This window comes from Anser cygnoides, chromosome 4 (genome assembly GCF_040182565.1).
Source record: "Anser cygnoides isolate HZ-2024a breed goose chromosome 4, Taihu_goose_T2T_genome, whole genome shotgun sequence".
Classification (NCBI taxonomy): domain Eukaryota; kingdom Metazoa; phylum Chordata; class Aves; order Anseriformes; family Anatidae; genus Anser; species Anser cygnoides.
This window is the reverse complement of record NC_089876.1, coordinates 13,752,226-13,769,966: the sequence shown is the minus strand read 5'-3', so window position 1 is coordinate 13,769,966 and position 17,741 is coordinate 13,752,226. Positions and strand designations below refer to the sequence as shown.

Below are 17,741 nucleotides of genomic sequence, written 5' to 3'. Positions count from 1 at the left end.
AGAGTCTGAAATAAAATTTGAGTGGATACGTAACTATTGAACCTCTACATAGAACACATTATCAGAGACACAATGTCTGTGTCTTATACAGGTGGCTCACGAAGCAATGTCACAGGTTTCTTTCCTCTTTCTATGGCCCTCCCATTGACCTCCAAAATTTCAAGGGATGCTGAGTCACCCAACTTAGTGTTTACCTTATTTACGAGTAAGCTGTTAGATATGGCTTTTTTTGACTTTGCTTCTTGAAACATCTCAAAACCTTGACTACTGATTCTTATAGAAGAAAATTATTTCATATATTACGAACAGGGGAAAAAAAGATGGCAGCTTTTTCTGCAGTAGTGTTGTAATCCTGATGATGAAGTAGAATTGTGCCCAAAGACTAAATTTTTAAAGTAGTCAAAGAGAGCTAGGCACCCAAATCTTTTTCAAAATCAATAGGATGTAAGTGGTTAATTCAGTTAGACTCTCAACCCAGATCTACTTATTACAGTTCTAGTTTTAATTTAGATAATATGAGCCGGATTTATGAAAAATTTGGATGCAGATACTTACTTCAGAGTAGCGTGTAAGTATGAGGATAGGACAAGTTTCAGGGATGCACCTGAAACTGCTTTTCTGAAGTTTAAGCCTAGGCTCTTATTTGCTGAAGTTTCAGTGCTTATTGGTATTATGCCTAGCTTTCAACAAACCTGATTTGAGAGTTAACCCAAGCTGAGGAATCTTGAAGTTCAGGGTATTTCCTGGTGTAGCAGGCTACCTACATAGGAATGACCTGACCCCATATACATCATATATATACACACACATATACATACATGTAAGTTTGTGTGTGTGTATCATCTGTGGAATTATCAGGTTAGAAACTGAGGATTTTAATAGAAGAGCATGAAGTTCTGGACTGAGACAGAGTACCAAGTCAGTCTAGAATTAGTTATGCATATTAAGATCTACAGCTCTGATGCTGAGAATACTTTACATCAAATAGAAGCCTTGTGAATTCAGACACTATAAGGATACAATGATGATTCAGCGGGGATTGGTTGAGCTACTGTTTTAGGCTCATGTACCTATACTCTTCATTTTTCTTTTACTCGGCTCTCATTCAGTACCAGTAAAAAATACTCGTGGGGTGATATGACAAAAAGAATTGAAAATAATGCCATCCTCTTATTTACTATTACCATCGTTGTCTACTTGCTGAAAAAGAACTAACGAGCAGTTTTTAATAAGGTTCACTGGTAATGGTTAATGGACAAGCTTGGTTGTCAGAAAAGAGTAATTTTGCTGACTTTGAGGTCCACCTTCTCCTTTTTACTAGCAAATTGCCATGATGGAAGGGGAAACATTGTTCTGGGTCAATCAACTTTTGCAAACAGTCCACAAATGCGTGACTGCACCTAATATTTAAATAACATTGGATAAGGAACTGCAAATATAGGGTGTGTTTTCAACACAGTAAAAAAATTGGCAAAAAGTTTTAAAGGATCTTCTGCTTTGATTTCTACTTTAAGTGTAATAGTGTAGGGCTAATAGTATGAGACTTATTCAGGCAGTTTTGAGAAGTTCATCTGCAAAAACACAGCAGTCTAGGTAAGACCATCTAGTGTAAGTTTTTGATTCTTAGGCAGTCTGTTTGAAGCGTATGTGTGTGTATATATATATATTTTCATAAAAGTGTTTGTAAGTTATTTTTGTGTTTGAATATTTGCCTTATTTTATCAGGACCCTTTTTCAGAATTCTTCAGGCCAGAAGAATGATGTCTTTCATTTGGACATTAAAAATGTAGGTGGAATAGGCCAGATCTTGGACTTCATGTATACCTCTCATCTGGATCTTAGTCAGGACAATGTACAAGCTATGTTGGACATTGCACAGTGTCTTCAAGTGCAAAACGTGTTGAATATTTGCCACACCTTTTTAAAATCTTCTACAGCTGTAGAGCAAACAGCCAGCATGCCTTGTAGTAGTGTATTTTCTCTGCATAACACTTTGAGTGCGGATACTAGCTGTGCCAGTGACAGTTATGGAACAAACCTATTACATGAATGCTCATCTGACACGCAAGCTAATAAAGTCTTGGCTGACCACCATTCTCATGCATCGCAGTCTGTTAATCTTCATGCACCCTCAGGTGATGTACAGAAGCAGTCACACGACTCATTAGATGGCAACTGCACAGAGCTTCCATTTAAGCAACCAAGTTACTATTATAAACTACGCAACTTTTACAGCAAACAGTTCTATAAGCAAAACGCTTGCTCTAATCAGGAGAGGGTGACAGAACAATCCTTTTCTTACAACACATCTACAGAAATAAACACAGCAGAGAATAATTCTTGTGCTGTCAGTCACTCTGAATGTATTCTGGACACCTCTGATCATTTACCGTCAAACTTTCTGGTTCAGTCCCTGAATGAAGCTGCTCCAGATCAAGATGCAGAAAGTGCACTTTTGCAGCCCACCAAACAGATGCGGTTGAAAAAGGCAGTGCACCTCAAAAAGTTAAATTTTCTGAGATCTCAGAAATCTGCAGAGCACCCTCCTGAGCCTAAAAGTGATGACAGTAGAATAACAAGAGTGAATGAATCTGTAAATGAAAGTACTGTGGACATGACAAATGTCAGAGTTACTGAAGAAAAAGAAGCTGAAGACTTGGTGAATTCTGAGAATTTTGAACAAACTGTTGAAATTGAAAGATCTCAAGGGCCTTTGGAACAAGAAGGCCAGTCGCAGACTCTTCAGTCACAGAGACAATATACTTGTGAATTATGTGGGAAGGCTTTCAAACACCCAAGCAATTTGGAACTTCATAAAAGGTCTCATACAGGTACAGTAATCGGTAACTTGGTCTGCAGACCAAATATTTGAATTAATGAGATTATCTTATTGTATCCGCTTTAGTTTTATTTAGCTTTTATTTATAGTTTTAGTTTTTAGAGCCCTCTTTCGAGGGGCATTGTGTGATATTTCAATGAAAATTTAATTTTTGACGTGCGCTTAGAAGAGGCATTTCTAGTCAGTTTGTCAGATTGTTCAAAAGTCCAAGGCAGATAACAAAAAGTGGAAATGGATAGAAGAAAACATTATAAGTATTCTTGAAAACCACAGTTCTCTCTCATCATATATTCATTGTGAACCAGAAGTGATTAGAGCTTGGTGGTCATTTCTTTTTAACCTGTCGAATGTACTCCTTAATTAGTTTATATTTTTCTCCTAGTATGAACAATTTTCATGATTTTTATGTAGAGACTGCAAAAAAGTAGGCTGCAGAGTGAACGGCATTAAATTTACTTTGTTTTCAATACTTACAAGTGATACCATTTTTAAACCTAGCATAGATTTAAGTATCTTTTTATTCTAGTGAAAAACAAGACCCAGTCTAACTTTGAATTAACTAATTTGTTTTTTCAATTTAACCATCGTGTTCTGTATTTCTACAACTTTAGGTTTGTTTTTTTTTTTAAAGGTATTTTTTAAAATACCTTTAGTCGAGTAACACCATTGATTTCAAGTTCTTGAGATGGCATTGTTCCTGATTTACCTGTTGAATACTTCTACCCTTCTTTTTTCCTATGTTAAATATACAAATGCATCTCTCTTAGTCTTATCTGATAAATATCATTTTCCAAATGATGCATGTATTGCTCCTTTGATAGTAAATATGTCCCTCTTAACAGACACTAATTTTTTTTGGTAATTGAGCCTTAGTATTAAGAATTTATTTATCCATGTGAGTAGTAGAAAAATCTTTCCAGAAAATATGAATAGTTTGCATTGATTCCTGAAGTTTTCACTCATTGTATTTGACTGTTTCTCTATGTTCATATTACTGATCCTATTGTTTTAATTGGTCTCCTGTGACACAGTTGCATGTCTTTTACCTTTATAATCTCTTTGCCTTGTATTTTTGAATTTGAACTGACATCATCAGGTATGTTTTAATATCTTATAAATTTCAGGAAAATAGATGGTCAGATAGAAGATAGAGCATCTAGAGAAGTCTCAACTGAGGGAGAAACTCTGAAGTTGGTAAAATGTGAGTTTGTGGTAGAGAATAAACGTAGGAGAAATCTATTATAATTTGCACTTCCTTGACATCGTAATCACTGGAAGGAATCTGGATTTCATGAATCTGGTGCCCATTAGACTACTTGCTTTTTTTAAGAGTTTGTTGCCTGAGTGATAGACTTAGTTATTGTATGATCCTGAGTCTGGTAAACCATTTGAAATAACTTTAGAAGAGATAAAGTAAACTTTGAACCTCATGTATTTATTGTAACTTAAAGGTTAAAGGAGTGAACTGGGTAGTAAACTTCATATAGCAAAGAAACTAGGACTGCTGCTACAAGTGTTTTAAAATTTTGGTTTCTATAGATGCAGTGTGACCAGCAAATGCTTACTAATGTAAGAAATGGAAAAAGAGGAAAAGGACTGCAGTAACTTGGCAAGGTTATTTGTGTTGCTACTCATTCCTTCTTTTTTGACCTCCCTGTATTTATACCTGCTTCCACTTCACTTAAGCTCTAGTGGATGTTGTTTTACATTCCACACAACACACCATGTAAGAAAAGTGGTCCTAGACTTGATTTTGTTGTTGCTGTCCTCTGTACTAGTCTGTGTTTATATTATTTTCAGGAATTCCATCCTGTTTTTAATGCCCTATGTTCTTCCCATAGTTTTCCAAAAGTTCTAAACTTGAATGCCCCTTAATGTAGCATTAACATTCTTCTGTACATGTGCTAAACTGATAAAGCTTAAGAACATAAGTTTAATAAATAATAATCACATCAAAGAAGGGTGAGAAGTTGTTGAAAGAATATAACTGAACATGCGTGTTTGCTTACCTGTTATTTTGGGGTCACGGTACTTTGTTTTTAAATACCAACTAATGTGAAAAGAATACTTGGAAAATTGTAGTGGGCAGTGAGTGGAATGTTAGTATAGGAAGGATCTATAGCTGAAGGTACAGGGCACATCAGCATCATTAATAAGTACACTGCTAGTTAAGTATTAATGTAACTATATCCTCAAAGCCATTTCTATCCATATTCCACCTCAAAAAGCACAGCTAAATATCACAAACTGTCGTCTGATCAATTTTATTTTAAAACGTTTCTTTTCTAGAACTGAGTAAGAGGGCAAGCAAGCATTTAAGTATTACAGCGCATACTGAACGTCCTTCAGATCTGGCTTCGGTGAACAGATAATGGAAGCAAGTTACTAAAAAGGTTTTTTCACAATGGCAAGCCATGTTTTAACCCATAAATGACAACTTTTCAACATAAGTGCTGTAGTGGCCTAGGTGTCAAGAAAGCACGTGTGAAATTGTCTGTCCCTGAACACTAGGGTTACTAAAGAATTGACAGGTTCATATGGTTGCATCGATGAATTGTCTACATGAAGCACAAGCATGTGTTCAACACAAGGCATTGTATTGAGCTGTGTAGCTGTTTTAATTGTATTGCTAATGACCATTTAAAGGAATCTCTAAATAGAGATTATTAGATTTACTTATAAGATTGACTTTGACTTGATTGAGTATTGTAATTTGTTTTAATTAGATTGGCCTCTGTGGCAGAACCTGTCTGGGGAAAAAAAGGAAGCAAATACACAGTTCACACCTACCCAGTAAAAAGCAATTATTCTTCTAAAAATAGTTTCAGGAAACATCTCATTTAAAAAAAAAAAATGTCAGGATTGAAAAAAACAGGAGTGGGGTTAACTGTCATGTAACATGCTGTTGATCCTCAATGTTTTCATTCTGAGCTTGGCGTGAGCAGGTTGCCAGCACTCCATGCATTAGTGGCTCCTGCTCCTCATTCCTGTTCTTGGTCCTGTTGTGGGTCCTGTTCTTGAGAAACACTGCTGCCTTCATGCCTGTCTCCTCTGGAGCTGATATACTGCTGCTTTGTTCCTACTACTGTGCGCTTTATCATTTCTTCTTGCAGTGTTGAACAAGAAGGATGCAACAGAAGATAGAAAATACAAAGCAGTCTAAAGGTTTAGAACTAAAGTCTCCTGGATATTCATTTAAGCGTTGTTATAATTGTAGTTCAGAAAAAACTCTCTATTGCTTTTGATCCAACAATGTTATTTGAGAAGATCAGTGTTGATCTCGGATAAGGTTTTCCTTTTGGAATTTAATGACAGTCATAGAATCATAGAATAATTTAGGTTGAAAGGAACCTCTGGAGGTCATCTCTTCCAACTTTCTGCTCAAAGCAGAGATTTGGATTGTCAAATCAGTTTGGGTTGTTTGGTAATATCTACAAGGACAGAGATTGTCCACAGCCTCTCCAGGAAACTAGTTTGAGTGTTTCACTGTCCTCATAGGGTAAAAGTTTTTTCCTATATCTACTGATCTAACTCGTGTCTGTTGCCCCTTGTCCCATCACTGTGTAGCTTCAGGAAGAATATGGTTCCATCAGCCTTCCCATTAGATGATTATAGACAGAAGTATGATTTCCTGTTAGCTTTCCCTTCCAAAGGCTCCAGGTATGGTCTCACCAGTGACACGTAGAGGAGAATCATCTTCAGCTTCCTAGCCGCACTCTTACTAATTAAGCCTGGGAAGCAGTTAGCCTCATGTTAACCCGAGGGATGTTGCAGTGCTCTGAGTAATTTAGTATTTCTGCTGGAATTCATCTTGCAGTAGGCTACTTGGTTGTTTGCAGTTTTACGCAGGTGCAGAACTGTTCTCCAAAAACTAATTGGATTGTTTTTTTACAAACAAAACTTCTTAATTTTATCTTTTGTATTTGGGGGGTTAAAAAAAACCCTAATTCTTTGAAACAGAGAGTACAGTTTTAATGAGACTGTATGCAGCCTACAACAATCATTGTGAGCAATTTGAGTCTTGAGTTTCATCCTTCCCTTTCCGGTTATTTTAGGGTGGATTTCTGTTCAGTTGACAATCTTTGTGTCAACAGTAACTTCTTGGTGTAGGTAATTTCTGCAGAAGTTACCACTATAGTTTTTTTGTCTTCCATTCCAAATTACCCCAATGCTTCTGTGGTTGTCAGAAGCCTTCCCAGTTGCCACAGTTCTGGCTTCCTGTTGGTTTCATGTATATTTGTGCTGTCAGTGCCAGAACTTTTAGTGTTTTGAGTATTTTATAGACATAATGAAATCAGCCTCTGTATTCTTTAGAGTTGATTTCTTGGCTTATTAATTTTTAACTTTAATTGCATAAAAGCTTTCTTGAAATTGAAGTTTTCCATTCATCAATACTTAGAAAAAGTAGATTTAGTCCTAAGTTGTCAGATAAACTCAAAGAGTGCTGCCCGTCTGTGAAGCCATATAACTATGTTGACTTGGTGGTTTAATATCTAAGGTAATTGCATTTGGTCCCTGATCCTGAAACAGCATCACCTGTATTTGGCAGCAGAGATGGAAAATGTAACCTCAACACCTGGATATTGCAGATGGTACTCATAACAAGGATGGACAAAGAGTGCTGATGTAGAGAATACCTGCTGGAAAATCAGGCTATGGCCAAGAGGTGCTCTGTAAAACCAGGAGAATGATTATTAAAATAAATGAATAAATAAAAATCTTTAGATTTTGAGTCATCACAAAGATGAAACAAAGTGTAAAATCTATTTTTCCCTCTGGAAACATCTGCATCTAAAGCACAGGGATTTACACTAATTCTTTAGCTTCCTTGTATCTGTGGGCCAGATTATAGAGGTGCTTTTAAAGTACAGTTAGACTCATAAAAATATCAATAGAAGTCTGACTGTCATTGAATTCAATGTTACTTAAGCATTATTATTTTCTTTGAAAATTCCAGAATACATGTAGAGATTTTTATCAACTGTAAAAACCACAAACTATGCAGGGAAGAAATACTTATGAAATACTCGAGAGGATAAAAAGTAATTAGAAGATTTTTGTCTCTGACTGACACCAATAGTACTGTCATACTCTAGATTGAGCATCAAGTTATTTTCAAGTGCTAATGTGGGCTGCACTAGCTTTTTACTACCATTACTCAAAGCTAACGTTTTGGAGATTCAAAAATATATTTTTTTGATGTATAAATTCAGAATTTTAGAGCAAAATACGTGGGTTAATTTTCTGATACTCTTACACAGATTGAGAATTTGAAGGCAAATATGTTTGCTGGGAGTGAATGGCTATGTGCTGATCAGAGATGTATGATACCTTTTGAGTAGAGAAAACAAATTAGCTTATCTGCATTACGTATTCTTTTTAAGAGAGGGCCTTTGTGTGTACAAGTGGAAGGACTGGTGTGCTCTCCGTAAATTTTGTTGTTGTAGTAGTACCCTGTCATCTGTTCTGTTCCAGCAGGTATGGCATTCCTTTCAGCTGGGGAAAAAAATGAATTAAAAGAATAAATACAAAACACTCCCATTCATATCAAAACTCTTCTACTTATTTTGAAAAGTAAATTCTGTTTCTGAGCAAGTTTGCCTTAAAAGCTCAATGGTAAATGCTGTACTCCCCTTGTAAATTTCCCCTTAAATATATGGGTAAGTGTCCTTTTGGGGATATTCTTCCTTTTAACACATATAATGTAAAAGTAAGTGTACCAATGTAAAGGATTTGTGTTCTCTTGCAGCTATTAGAAGTTCTATGTTCTGTTTCTTCTCCTTTTAGGTGAAAAACCTTTTGAATGTAACATTTGTGGGAAACACTTCTCACAGGTGGGAATATTTTATATTATGGTACTTACACTTGAAATTGAAATGCATCTGTGTATTGATTCTAAAAATAAACTTGGTTTCATGTCCGTAGATTAGTTAGTTTTTTGCTCAGACAGACTTAACTTTAGGGATAAAATATTAAAACAGCTTATATGAAAATAACACATTTAATGTTTTAGATTTCTTTTACATGTTTTGTATGTTTGATTCTGTCTGCTCTCAGTAGATGTTTGTTATGTATTTTGTCATCAAATGAGTGTTTAGACATACAGAGTCACAACTGATTTAAAAAACAGAACTTTCATTCTCACTGTCCTATTGCCTTATACTTAGGAATGTGCTCTGAATTTTCATCAGTGTTTTAAAAAAAATAGAATTTTATATGCGTTGTATTCACAGTAGTTCTATCTTTGTAGATGGCAAAAAATACGCAGATTTTTTAGTCAGTTAAAAAAATGGCATCAATATAATTGAGCTCCATTTTCTCTATAAATAGGTATGGCAGGGTCTGTCTGAAGTTACAAAACTCAGGATTTTTAAGAAATTTCTCATGGAGTTCCCTATTTATATACAGGGCCTAAACTTTAGCCCTCTTATTTTGCCCTTCAGTGCTTGCTGTTCTGAGCACAGCAGTTCATTTGCATTTCTAAAATTTTGGTGCCTAGTTGTTTTGCGTTTCCGAAATTTCTATTCCTTTTCTATTTGCTTGTTTGGAATATTTACACCTAAGTATGGGAGGCAGTAGATAGGTGCATATTTTAATGCTAAGATTGCATAAATTATCATTGAATAAATTTTGGTCTTATTAGTCCTGGTTTAAGGATCAGACTTGTGGGGTCTTCATCCACTCACTCCCCAGTGCTTGTGCTTCTCTTGCCCCACTTTTGTAATCCACTTGTAGGGTTTTTTTTGGCCCGTGAATCTGATGCAGTTGCACTCTCCACCCCAGTGGAGTATAACAGGGATATAACACTGCATCCAGTGAGCAATACTGTTCATCATGATTATCAAGCCATTCGGAGCAAAACTGGGGCTGCTGGCTAACAAAGCCAGAGAAAAAGCTTTTTAATTCACTTTGATGGATTGAACTACTAGTTATTAAAAGAAAAAAAGTGGGTATTTCCAAATTCCATTAAAAGTACTTTTGGCAAATGGAGTGGTGTTCTGTATTCTAGATCCTTACTGTGGGGGAAGAGGGAATAAAAAAGCTTTACATATGTAGGGTGTGTGACAGGTAGGACAGACTCCTTGTGCAGCATGCATTGCATTGCTCCTATTTAATTTAAAAAAAATAAATAAATTTCTGTGGTTGTTTTTTTTTTTTAATTAAACACCCTCAAACAGCTTCCCTCCCCTCCCTGTTACCTCACTTGTCTGAAGGTATGGATAGATACATGGTGATGTACAATATATATCCTTCCAGAATGTCAGCCATGGCATTCAGCTTGTGTATTGCACTTCTTTCTCCCGTCATAAATGGGAACTTGCATACTTCTGAGCTACTTGCTTTTGAATTGTGCAAATAAGCAAGACCAGAAAGTAAGATTCAAGTATAATTGCTACCTATTTTTTGCTGAAAAGACCATCTCTGATCTTGTGTTGTGTTAAAACTTCTTGGCCTGCGGGCACAGAAGTAGTAACACTTCTTATTTAAGCTTTCATGTTCTGTGCTTTGGAGACAACACAGTTGTTATGCCAAGTATGTCAGCTCCTGTTGAATTTTACTGATGTTCCACTCGATGCAACGTGAAAGAGAAAATGAAGAAAGCAGAGAAAACTGAAACAGGAACTCATAGTCTGGAACAAGTAGCTGTAAATGATTTTAGGAGAAAAAGGGTTCTTTTGTACTTCAAAGTCTGCATCTTCCCCTGCTAGTACACAGCATGTTGCTCTGTGGTCTCCTCTTGCCATTGACCCAGGATGTCATCCCTTATCTCCCAACTGCCTTCTGCTGCAGAGCCTCTTCAGGGGGCTCAAAGGCATCAGCTCCTCTCTAAACACATGCCAGTTGCAAAGAGAGTAAGTCTTTTCTTTTCGTGTATCTCAGAGCAGTTAATAACAAGCTTGTGCCCTCATTAGGAAGAAGTGACACAGGATTATAATAAAGAAATGAATCTGCTTGCTACTTTCTGTAGAATGCTTTTATTCTAGACTAAAAATGTCTGTATGGGAGGTATTTCAGAATAATTGTTGCACTTCAAATTCACATTCTCTCCAGAATAACAAACGTATCTGTTATATTTTCTTTTGTGGCATGGATGGAGGTAAAGGTTCTGTCTCTTGTATGTTGCTCTCAAATGCGCTTCTGCATAAAATCCTCAGTCTTTGCAAAGCAAAGTCTTTCCAAAAAAATTACTCCATGGAGAAGTCAGTTCAGTCCATCATCTCGCACAGAAATAGGTACCCAATGCCTCTCTTTGAACCAATTTCAGTGTTGTAAAGTTTGGTCATAGAGGACAGCGGTTCAGTCATCTATCTGAAAAACCTTATGGGGGTTACAGAAAGTTCTCTGTGTGCAGACTGATTCATTTAATATTGTTTTGTGTCTGTGTCTGCAATAATTTAGTTTTGGTATATCATAACCTGTGATTACAGCCATTGATCATTAAAGGTAATTTATATCTAAAGGAGTTAGAATAAATTACTGAAGGGTCCCGTTTTTGTTGCCTTGCTATGACTAAGGAGGGTGTGATAATCTTTGTGTCCCCATTTTTCTTTCTGATAGAAAGGACCTAATATTCCTTCAATGTACTTAGATAAAACTAAGCAGTTATCCATCAGAGGGAACAAAAGTGTTAAGAACTGACCCTGGAAGTATGCACGGTTGTTTTTTTCTGGAACATCTGTAGCTCTTCTGTCCAGACTGGCTGTATCTTGTGCTTTAAGAACTGGATTCTGGACGGATCAGCCATTCTGAAGCGCTAGTGGTTTTAAAAAAAAATGCCATTAGTAGGATGGTTTTGTCTAATTGTTATTGCCTGGCTTGCCTGCAGGCTAGCATGATTTTTACAGGATTGGGAAAAGAAAGAAGTGTAATGAAAATTAGTTACAAGTAATCCTATTTGTTGATTTCTGTACTTCCTGTTCCATTATCTTCTGATATGAGTAAATATTTATGGCTTTGGAGCACTTAACTCTGAGTATTTTATGGATAGCAAAATGTTTACCCTTTTTCTTCTCTTTTTAACCTTCTGGTAGGTGAATTCAGACGTCCTGATGTAACAGTATATTGTTTGTAGGACAGGGAAAATGAGACTAACATGAACCATATCACTAGTAAGTTTTCTTCTTGACTGCAATCTAGATAGTGTCGTTTTCATTTATAATTGGACCTGTTTTCAACTATAGGCCTTTCTTTTTTTCCTGAGTGTTTGATTCCAGGCTTTTGTTTTCTCCTGTTCTTGTCAATGTATAATTACATACATACGCAATTTGTAGTTGAAGTACATTGTAGTCTTTCTTTATTGCTTGAGTTTCTACATGCCTTGTAGCATTAACTGCTTCAGAATTAAGAATAAAAAGCCAGTCTCATAGTTACCATCATTGACTTTTTATCTGTGTACAACAGCAGACTAGTTAAATGCTTTAATTACTGTCCCTTTCAGGCAGGTAATCTCCAGACACATTTACGTCGACATTCTGGTGAAAAGCCATACATTTGTGAGATCTGTGGGAAAAGGTGAGTAGAATTGCTCATCCTGGTAAGGTTACCACGTTAAAAGTTGTTTGTTTTCTTAAATCATTATGCTAAACTAAGGGACAAGACCTAAGGCAGCATGCTGCTGAATTTTGTTAAGAAGACATTGGGTTTAAATATTAACATATATAAACGTCTGCAAGTATCTTCTTGCAAGTCTCAATAAGATAAACGTCATCACAAATATAGTCTGTGGTTTTCTATTTTTTTCTATATTGTTATCTTTAGTTAAGGTTATACTGTTGCGTTTATTTTGAACAATCTGAATCACGTACAATAAGTCATGTCTTTCTGTACCTTTATCTCAATTTTACTTTCATTATTGGGTCATACCATTTACATTTTTGTCCATTTTGTGAGAATTATTCAGTATGGGAAACTTGACAGATTTAAGTGAAGTATTAAATATTTCTGCCTTCTGCTAACAGGTGACAAAATACACTAATTTAGGAATGGCATTAGTACTTAAACTATGTTCAAGAAAAAAAAATGGTGAAGAGATTTTTTTTTCTATTTAAATAGACATTACCAGCTTCAAAATGTTTGCTGTTTTTTGTTTTGTCTTTTAACAAATGCATACATTTGGGTATATATGTTCTAGATTTTAATCTTTGTTCAGAACATCAGGCATTCATAGTTAGTTAGTTTCCATTTGATATTCAATTAGGAGGATAAGGGGTCTTATAAAGACAGTAATCGTGTTTCCATGTTATGTTACAGATTTGCTGCTTCTGGTGATGTTCAGCGTCACATTATTATTCATTCTGGAGAAAAGCCTCATCTGTGTGATATCTGTGGTAGAGGTATGTAAGAACCAAAGCTTCTGACTCTAAGTTTGTTTGTTTTAACTGAAATGTGAGGAGTCATTTTAATCTGTGTCTGTCACATTTTTCTAGGATTCAGCAATTTCAGTAATTTAAAGGAGCACAAAAAGACTCATACAGCAGATAAAGTATTCACTTGTGATGAATGTGGGAAGTCATTCAACATGCAACGAAAATTAGTGAAGCACCGAATTAGGCATACAGGAGAAAGACCATACAGCTGTTCAGCATGTGGTAAGACTTATTCTGCATAGTCTTGGCATGTCTTTGCTTTTTAAATAAGGGAAATTGGCTATGTCAGCAGAATAACAATTAACCAAAATAATTTTAAATTCATATACAAGGTTGTGAAGGTTTTTAACAAAATTTTCTGTTTTGCATCCTTCATAGTTTCTCTTTTTGTGGATTAAACTGTTTTAGCTACTGTAAGTAAGTTCAAAAGTGATTTTCAATTGAAGAATACAGAAAGGAAGTAAGGAATCAATATGTATCTGTTTGCTATAGGAACACTGATACTTGCTGCTTCAAAACATTATTTATTTTCTGCTAGAAAGATAGGTTTGGAATCACTTGGCTGTTAGTGGAATCTTCTTCCTTTCTTTCTTCCTTTTTTTTTCCCAGTTGGGTACTGTTGAGATTGAGCTGCATTTGACCATAGAGTTGGTAGTAGTGTTTTACTACTTTGCTTCAACCTCTGGAATAAAATAAAAACTTGATCAATGCTTCATACCACAGAATATCCGTTTTCAAACTCTGCTAGATGGGTTATGCTTCCAAGTGGTCTGCAAATTGCTCTTTGATCAGTGATTCATCCTAGTATAACATAGTTTTCAGAAATTTCATTGTGTATCTGTATCTCATGTATTACTTAGTATCCTGCATAGTACTTACTTTTCTGCCCCAAGCGCTATTTTGGTATAATTTCATCCACTTTCTGAGGAAACAGCTTTGGAGGAAGGTACATACTATATGATAATATCCAACTGCAGTATGTTTTATTTGTAATGTCTTGAGGCAACAACAAAATCTATAATTATTAGATCTTGCATCAGAGAGAGGAAATACAGACACTCAGGATATGAAAGTATAAACAAAGATTTGCTTTACTGTCATTAAAATAGATTTATTTTCATCTTGTCTTGTAGTGGGCTTTTGATCATTTTTTAGTTTTAGCCAGGTCATCTTGTACTGAGAGCAAGAAATGAGCAAAGACGGTCTGATCAAGTGTTAAGTCCTTCATTCACATTAGCTAAAATTCCACATGTACTTCTGCAGTAATTTGTAATCTTACTGTTTAATGGCTTTTTTGAGGAGATATCTAGGCAGTAGAATGAAATATATGCCCAAAACTGAGACTGCAATTTTACTGGGCTTTCAGATATTCATTTTAGTTGGTATCTGTCCGTACAGAACAACATGATCTTTAACATAGCTAAAGTGAGATATAATCACAAAGAGGTATGAAATTATTTCTGTTCTCCTAAAGAACATGAGGTGTCTGAATCATATTCTGGAAATTAATGCTTTCTTTTTCTATTGCGCTTCTGCACTTTGCCTTGGTTCAGCCCCAGTCACTTTTTTCATTACAATGTGATAATTGAGTTTATTTTAGCCTGTGGTTCTGAAAATGGGCAAACAGCTAACTATTTAGTTATATTTTAATATTTACAGCAATAAAAAGTTAGTTTTGACACATTCTCTGGATAGAATATAAAAAAAATGGTCTGCTGCAATATGTTAGCTCAGAGTTAACAAAAAAGCTTCCTTAGTTACAGTTATGTTAGCTCACCGCTAACAAAAAACCACTATAAGAGTAGTTTCTCTCTAATGAACAAATCGTTACTTTCTATGATGCAGTTCTCAATGGAAGAATATAATTAGAAGCTTGTCAGCATGCAGTTTTACCAGACAGAGGAATTTGATTGATCTTTATTTTACTTTTTTTTCCTCCACAACGATTGATACAAATCGAGGGCACTCACAGCTTTCAAATACTAATGGATACCCCTGTCTCTAGAGACAAAAACAAATGCACTGGGAAATCCAAAAATCAGATCAAGAAGAAGAAACAAGCAATTGAATTGTAGAAATTGAAGAAACTTGCTTGAACCCATTCTAGAAAAACAAAGTACCACAACTGGCGTGTACCATAGCTCATCCTTGTTACTTTCTCCAATTAAAATATGTTGATGCACTTGTGTTAAGTATAAAATAGTGATATTAACGCTTCTGTCTTGTAGGGAAATGTTTTGCAGGCTCTGGTGACCTGCGTAGACATGTGAGGACTCACACAGGAGAAAAACCCTATACCTGTGAAACTTGTAACAAATGCTTCACTCGCTCTGCTGTTCTGCGGCGGCACAAGAAAATGCATTGTAAAGCCACTGATGAAGGTCCAAACACAATCGATGAATTTGCTCAAGGGATGGAAACTTCTGATCTTGAGAAATCTCAGAGTTCGGACACTTTTAGCCAAGAAATGTCTGTTACATTATTACCAGTTTCAGTGAAATTTCCCATTCGTCCAACTGCAAATCCAACTGAATTTGATAATTCTGCAGATTCTTACTGTAAGCTGCGATCAATGATTCAACACAATGACTCAGCAAACCAACAAAAACTGAATGTGGATTCTGCTAAACTCCCAAAAGCTCAGACACAGCAAACGCCACCAACACCATATGCTTATACGGATGTAGATGGATCTTCTGCAGAAGAACCCTTACAGTCTGATAATATTTCCATGATTCGTCCCTCAATGGTTAGTTTGGACAGCCATTGTAATGATCCACTAGGCAGTCGAACATCATCTGCTGCATACAAGAATACTGAAGGACCATTTTTCTCTAGCATGACCCTTTGGGGTTTAGCTATGAAGACTTTGCAGAATGAAAGTGAATTGGAGCAATGAGGGCTCAGGTTACTGAATCGAAACTTAGAGGCATTTCATCAATAGATATGTCTGTGTTGTGATTACACTGCAGTGTAGAGAGGTCTGCGCTAGTTTTTAAGCCAGCTAGTTTGGGTACTGCTAGATACACATGCTAGGTACACATGCCCAGAACTCAGTGTAGGCTGCCTTTACATTGCTTCTCAGCAAAGTTCAAATCTAGTTTTGGGGATCTTTATTCTTCTGTTGCTGCACTGCGTAGCTGTTCTGTTGTCAGGATTTGCTAAAATTTGCCTTTTTTGTCTTTCAATCTGATAATGGAAGAAAGGATGGCCTAATGTCAAATTTCATGATATGTGTGTAGTTCAGCTGTGGGTTGTCAGAGTTTTATGAGGATGTACATATGAAAAGAGGGAAACATTGAACAAATCCCTGCTGAACCTGAATTTGAATAGTGGCTTTCTTACCAGTAGGACCATGGGTTTACATGACTTGAGTATTGTGATATTAAAATTAAATGTTAAATACTGGACGGTATTTGTGATAGTGCAAAGTAACTGTATATCTAGAAACTTTATTTTTTTTACAATAAAATCTTTTTTTTAGTATTTTATAAACTATTTTGCACAGAAGATTATTTGTACAATGAAGACCAAGGTCAGGAAATGCTAACTTAATTTGAATAAAGGGAAGTTGTTTTACTTTGTATCTTAATTGCTCACTGTGTTTCATCTTTTTATGAAAGCTTTTCAATAACAGAATTCCATCTGTTCCAGGTGTCTTTACAATACTAATGGGAATATAAAATACGTGCAGTCAAAGTACCAGTAGATTGCCTTGCATTTCAGTGAATTAGTGTAAAACATTAGCTAATTAATGGAATTAATAGTTTATTACTGGATAGAAACTTTGCTTACAGGCCTTCTCTGCTTTGTTGTATTCATTTTCAGTACAGATCTGTTCCTGCATTGCTACGGTCATGTGAGTTTTGCAGGTCTGACTTTTTCCAACCTGTCAGAAAGTTTTAGCAGCATGTTGTCAAGTTTTACTCTAAAACATTATTTAGATTTAGTTTCTGAAATGAAAATATCCCTATACTAACCTTCTCCTCTTTGAAGTTCATTCACAGGCTGGAAGGTCTGTTTGAAGTTCATACTTCTCATTTGCTGTAAGAAGTCTCTATGTTCGCCACTAGCATGACAGCTGTGAGTATGGGTACGTGCAGTATTATGTGATAGCACTGCAAGACTTCAGAGTTGTACTTGCATGAAAAATAATCAAACGTTTATTTGGGACTACAAAATCACATAAAAATCCTAAACAGCTACTTATTTTTAAATTTTGGTTGTGAAAAGAAGCGGTTTATAGGCTGAAAATTAGAATTCCATTGTTTTGCAACAGCTAACTAAAGATCTGGTATCACCTCTGTCTTACTAGCAACACAGTTCCTCTGCTAATATATACATAAAAGTTTTTTGTAAATCTGATAGCTGGAACTCTCTGGTAGTTAATATGTCATGTCACAGTTTCATGGTATTAGAAAAAAGACATTGTCATTTGTCTTCCACTAAAGCACAAAGATGCAAATCTATTTTAATTGGATAGTTCTTGGTAGAACAAAAATTAATTTTGCTAGAACAGGAGTGTAGACCACAGA

General features: G+C 35.7%; 1 protein-coding gene across 3 annotated transcripts in view; it reads left to right on the top strand.

Annotated features, from left to right (window-relative positions):
- ZBTB49 (zinc finger and BTB domain containing 49) overlaps window positions 1–17,741 on the top strand; it is a 19,538-nt gene extending 1,797 nt beyond the window's left edge. The window contains exons 2-7 of one of the 3 annotated variants that reach the window (XM_066995642.1): window positions 1,726–2,831; window positions 8,627–8,673; window positions 12,279–12,352; window positions 13,091–13,173; window positions 13,267–13,428; window positions 15,435–17,741. In XM_066995642.1, coding sequence (XP_066851743.1) covers window positions 1,726–2,831; window positions 8,627–8,673; window positions 12,279–12,352; window positions 13,091–13,173; window positions 13,267–13,428; window positions 15,435–16,105 — 2,143 coding nt within the window. In that variant the 3' untranslated portion in view covers window positions 16,106–17,741. The remainder of the gene's footprint in view (window positions 1–1,725; window positions 2,832–8,626; window positions 8,674–12,278; window positions 12,353–13,090; window positions 13,174–13,266; window positions 13,429–15,434) is intronic. The other 2 variants (XM_048048321.2, XM_013179916.3) reach the window with 2 other exon arrangements.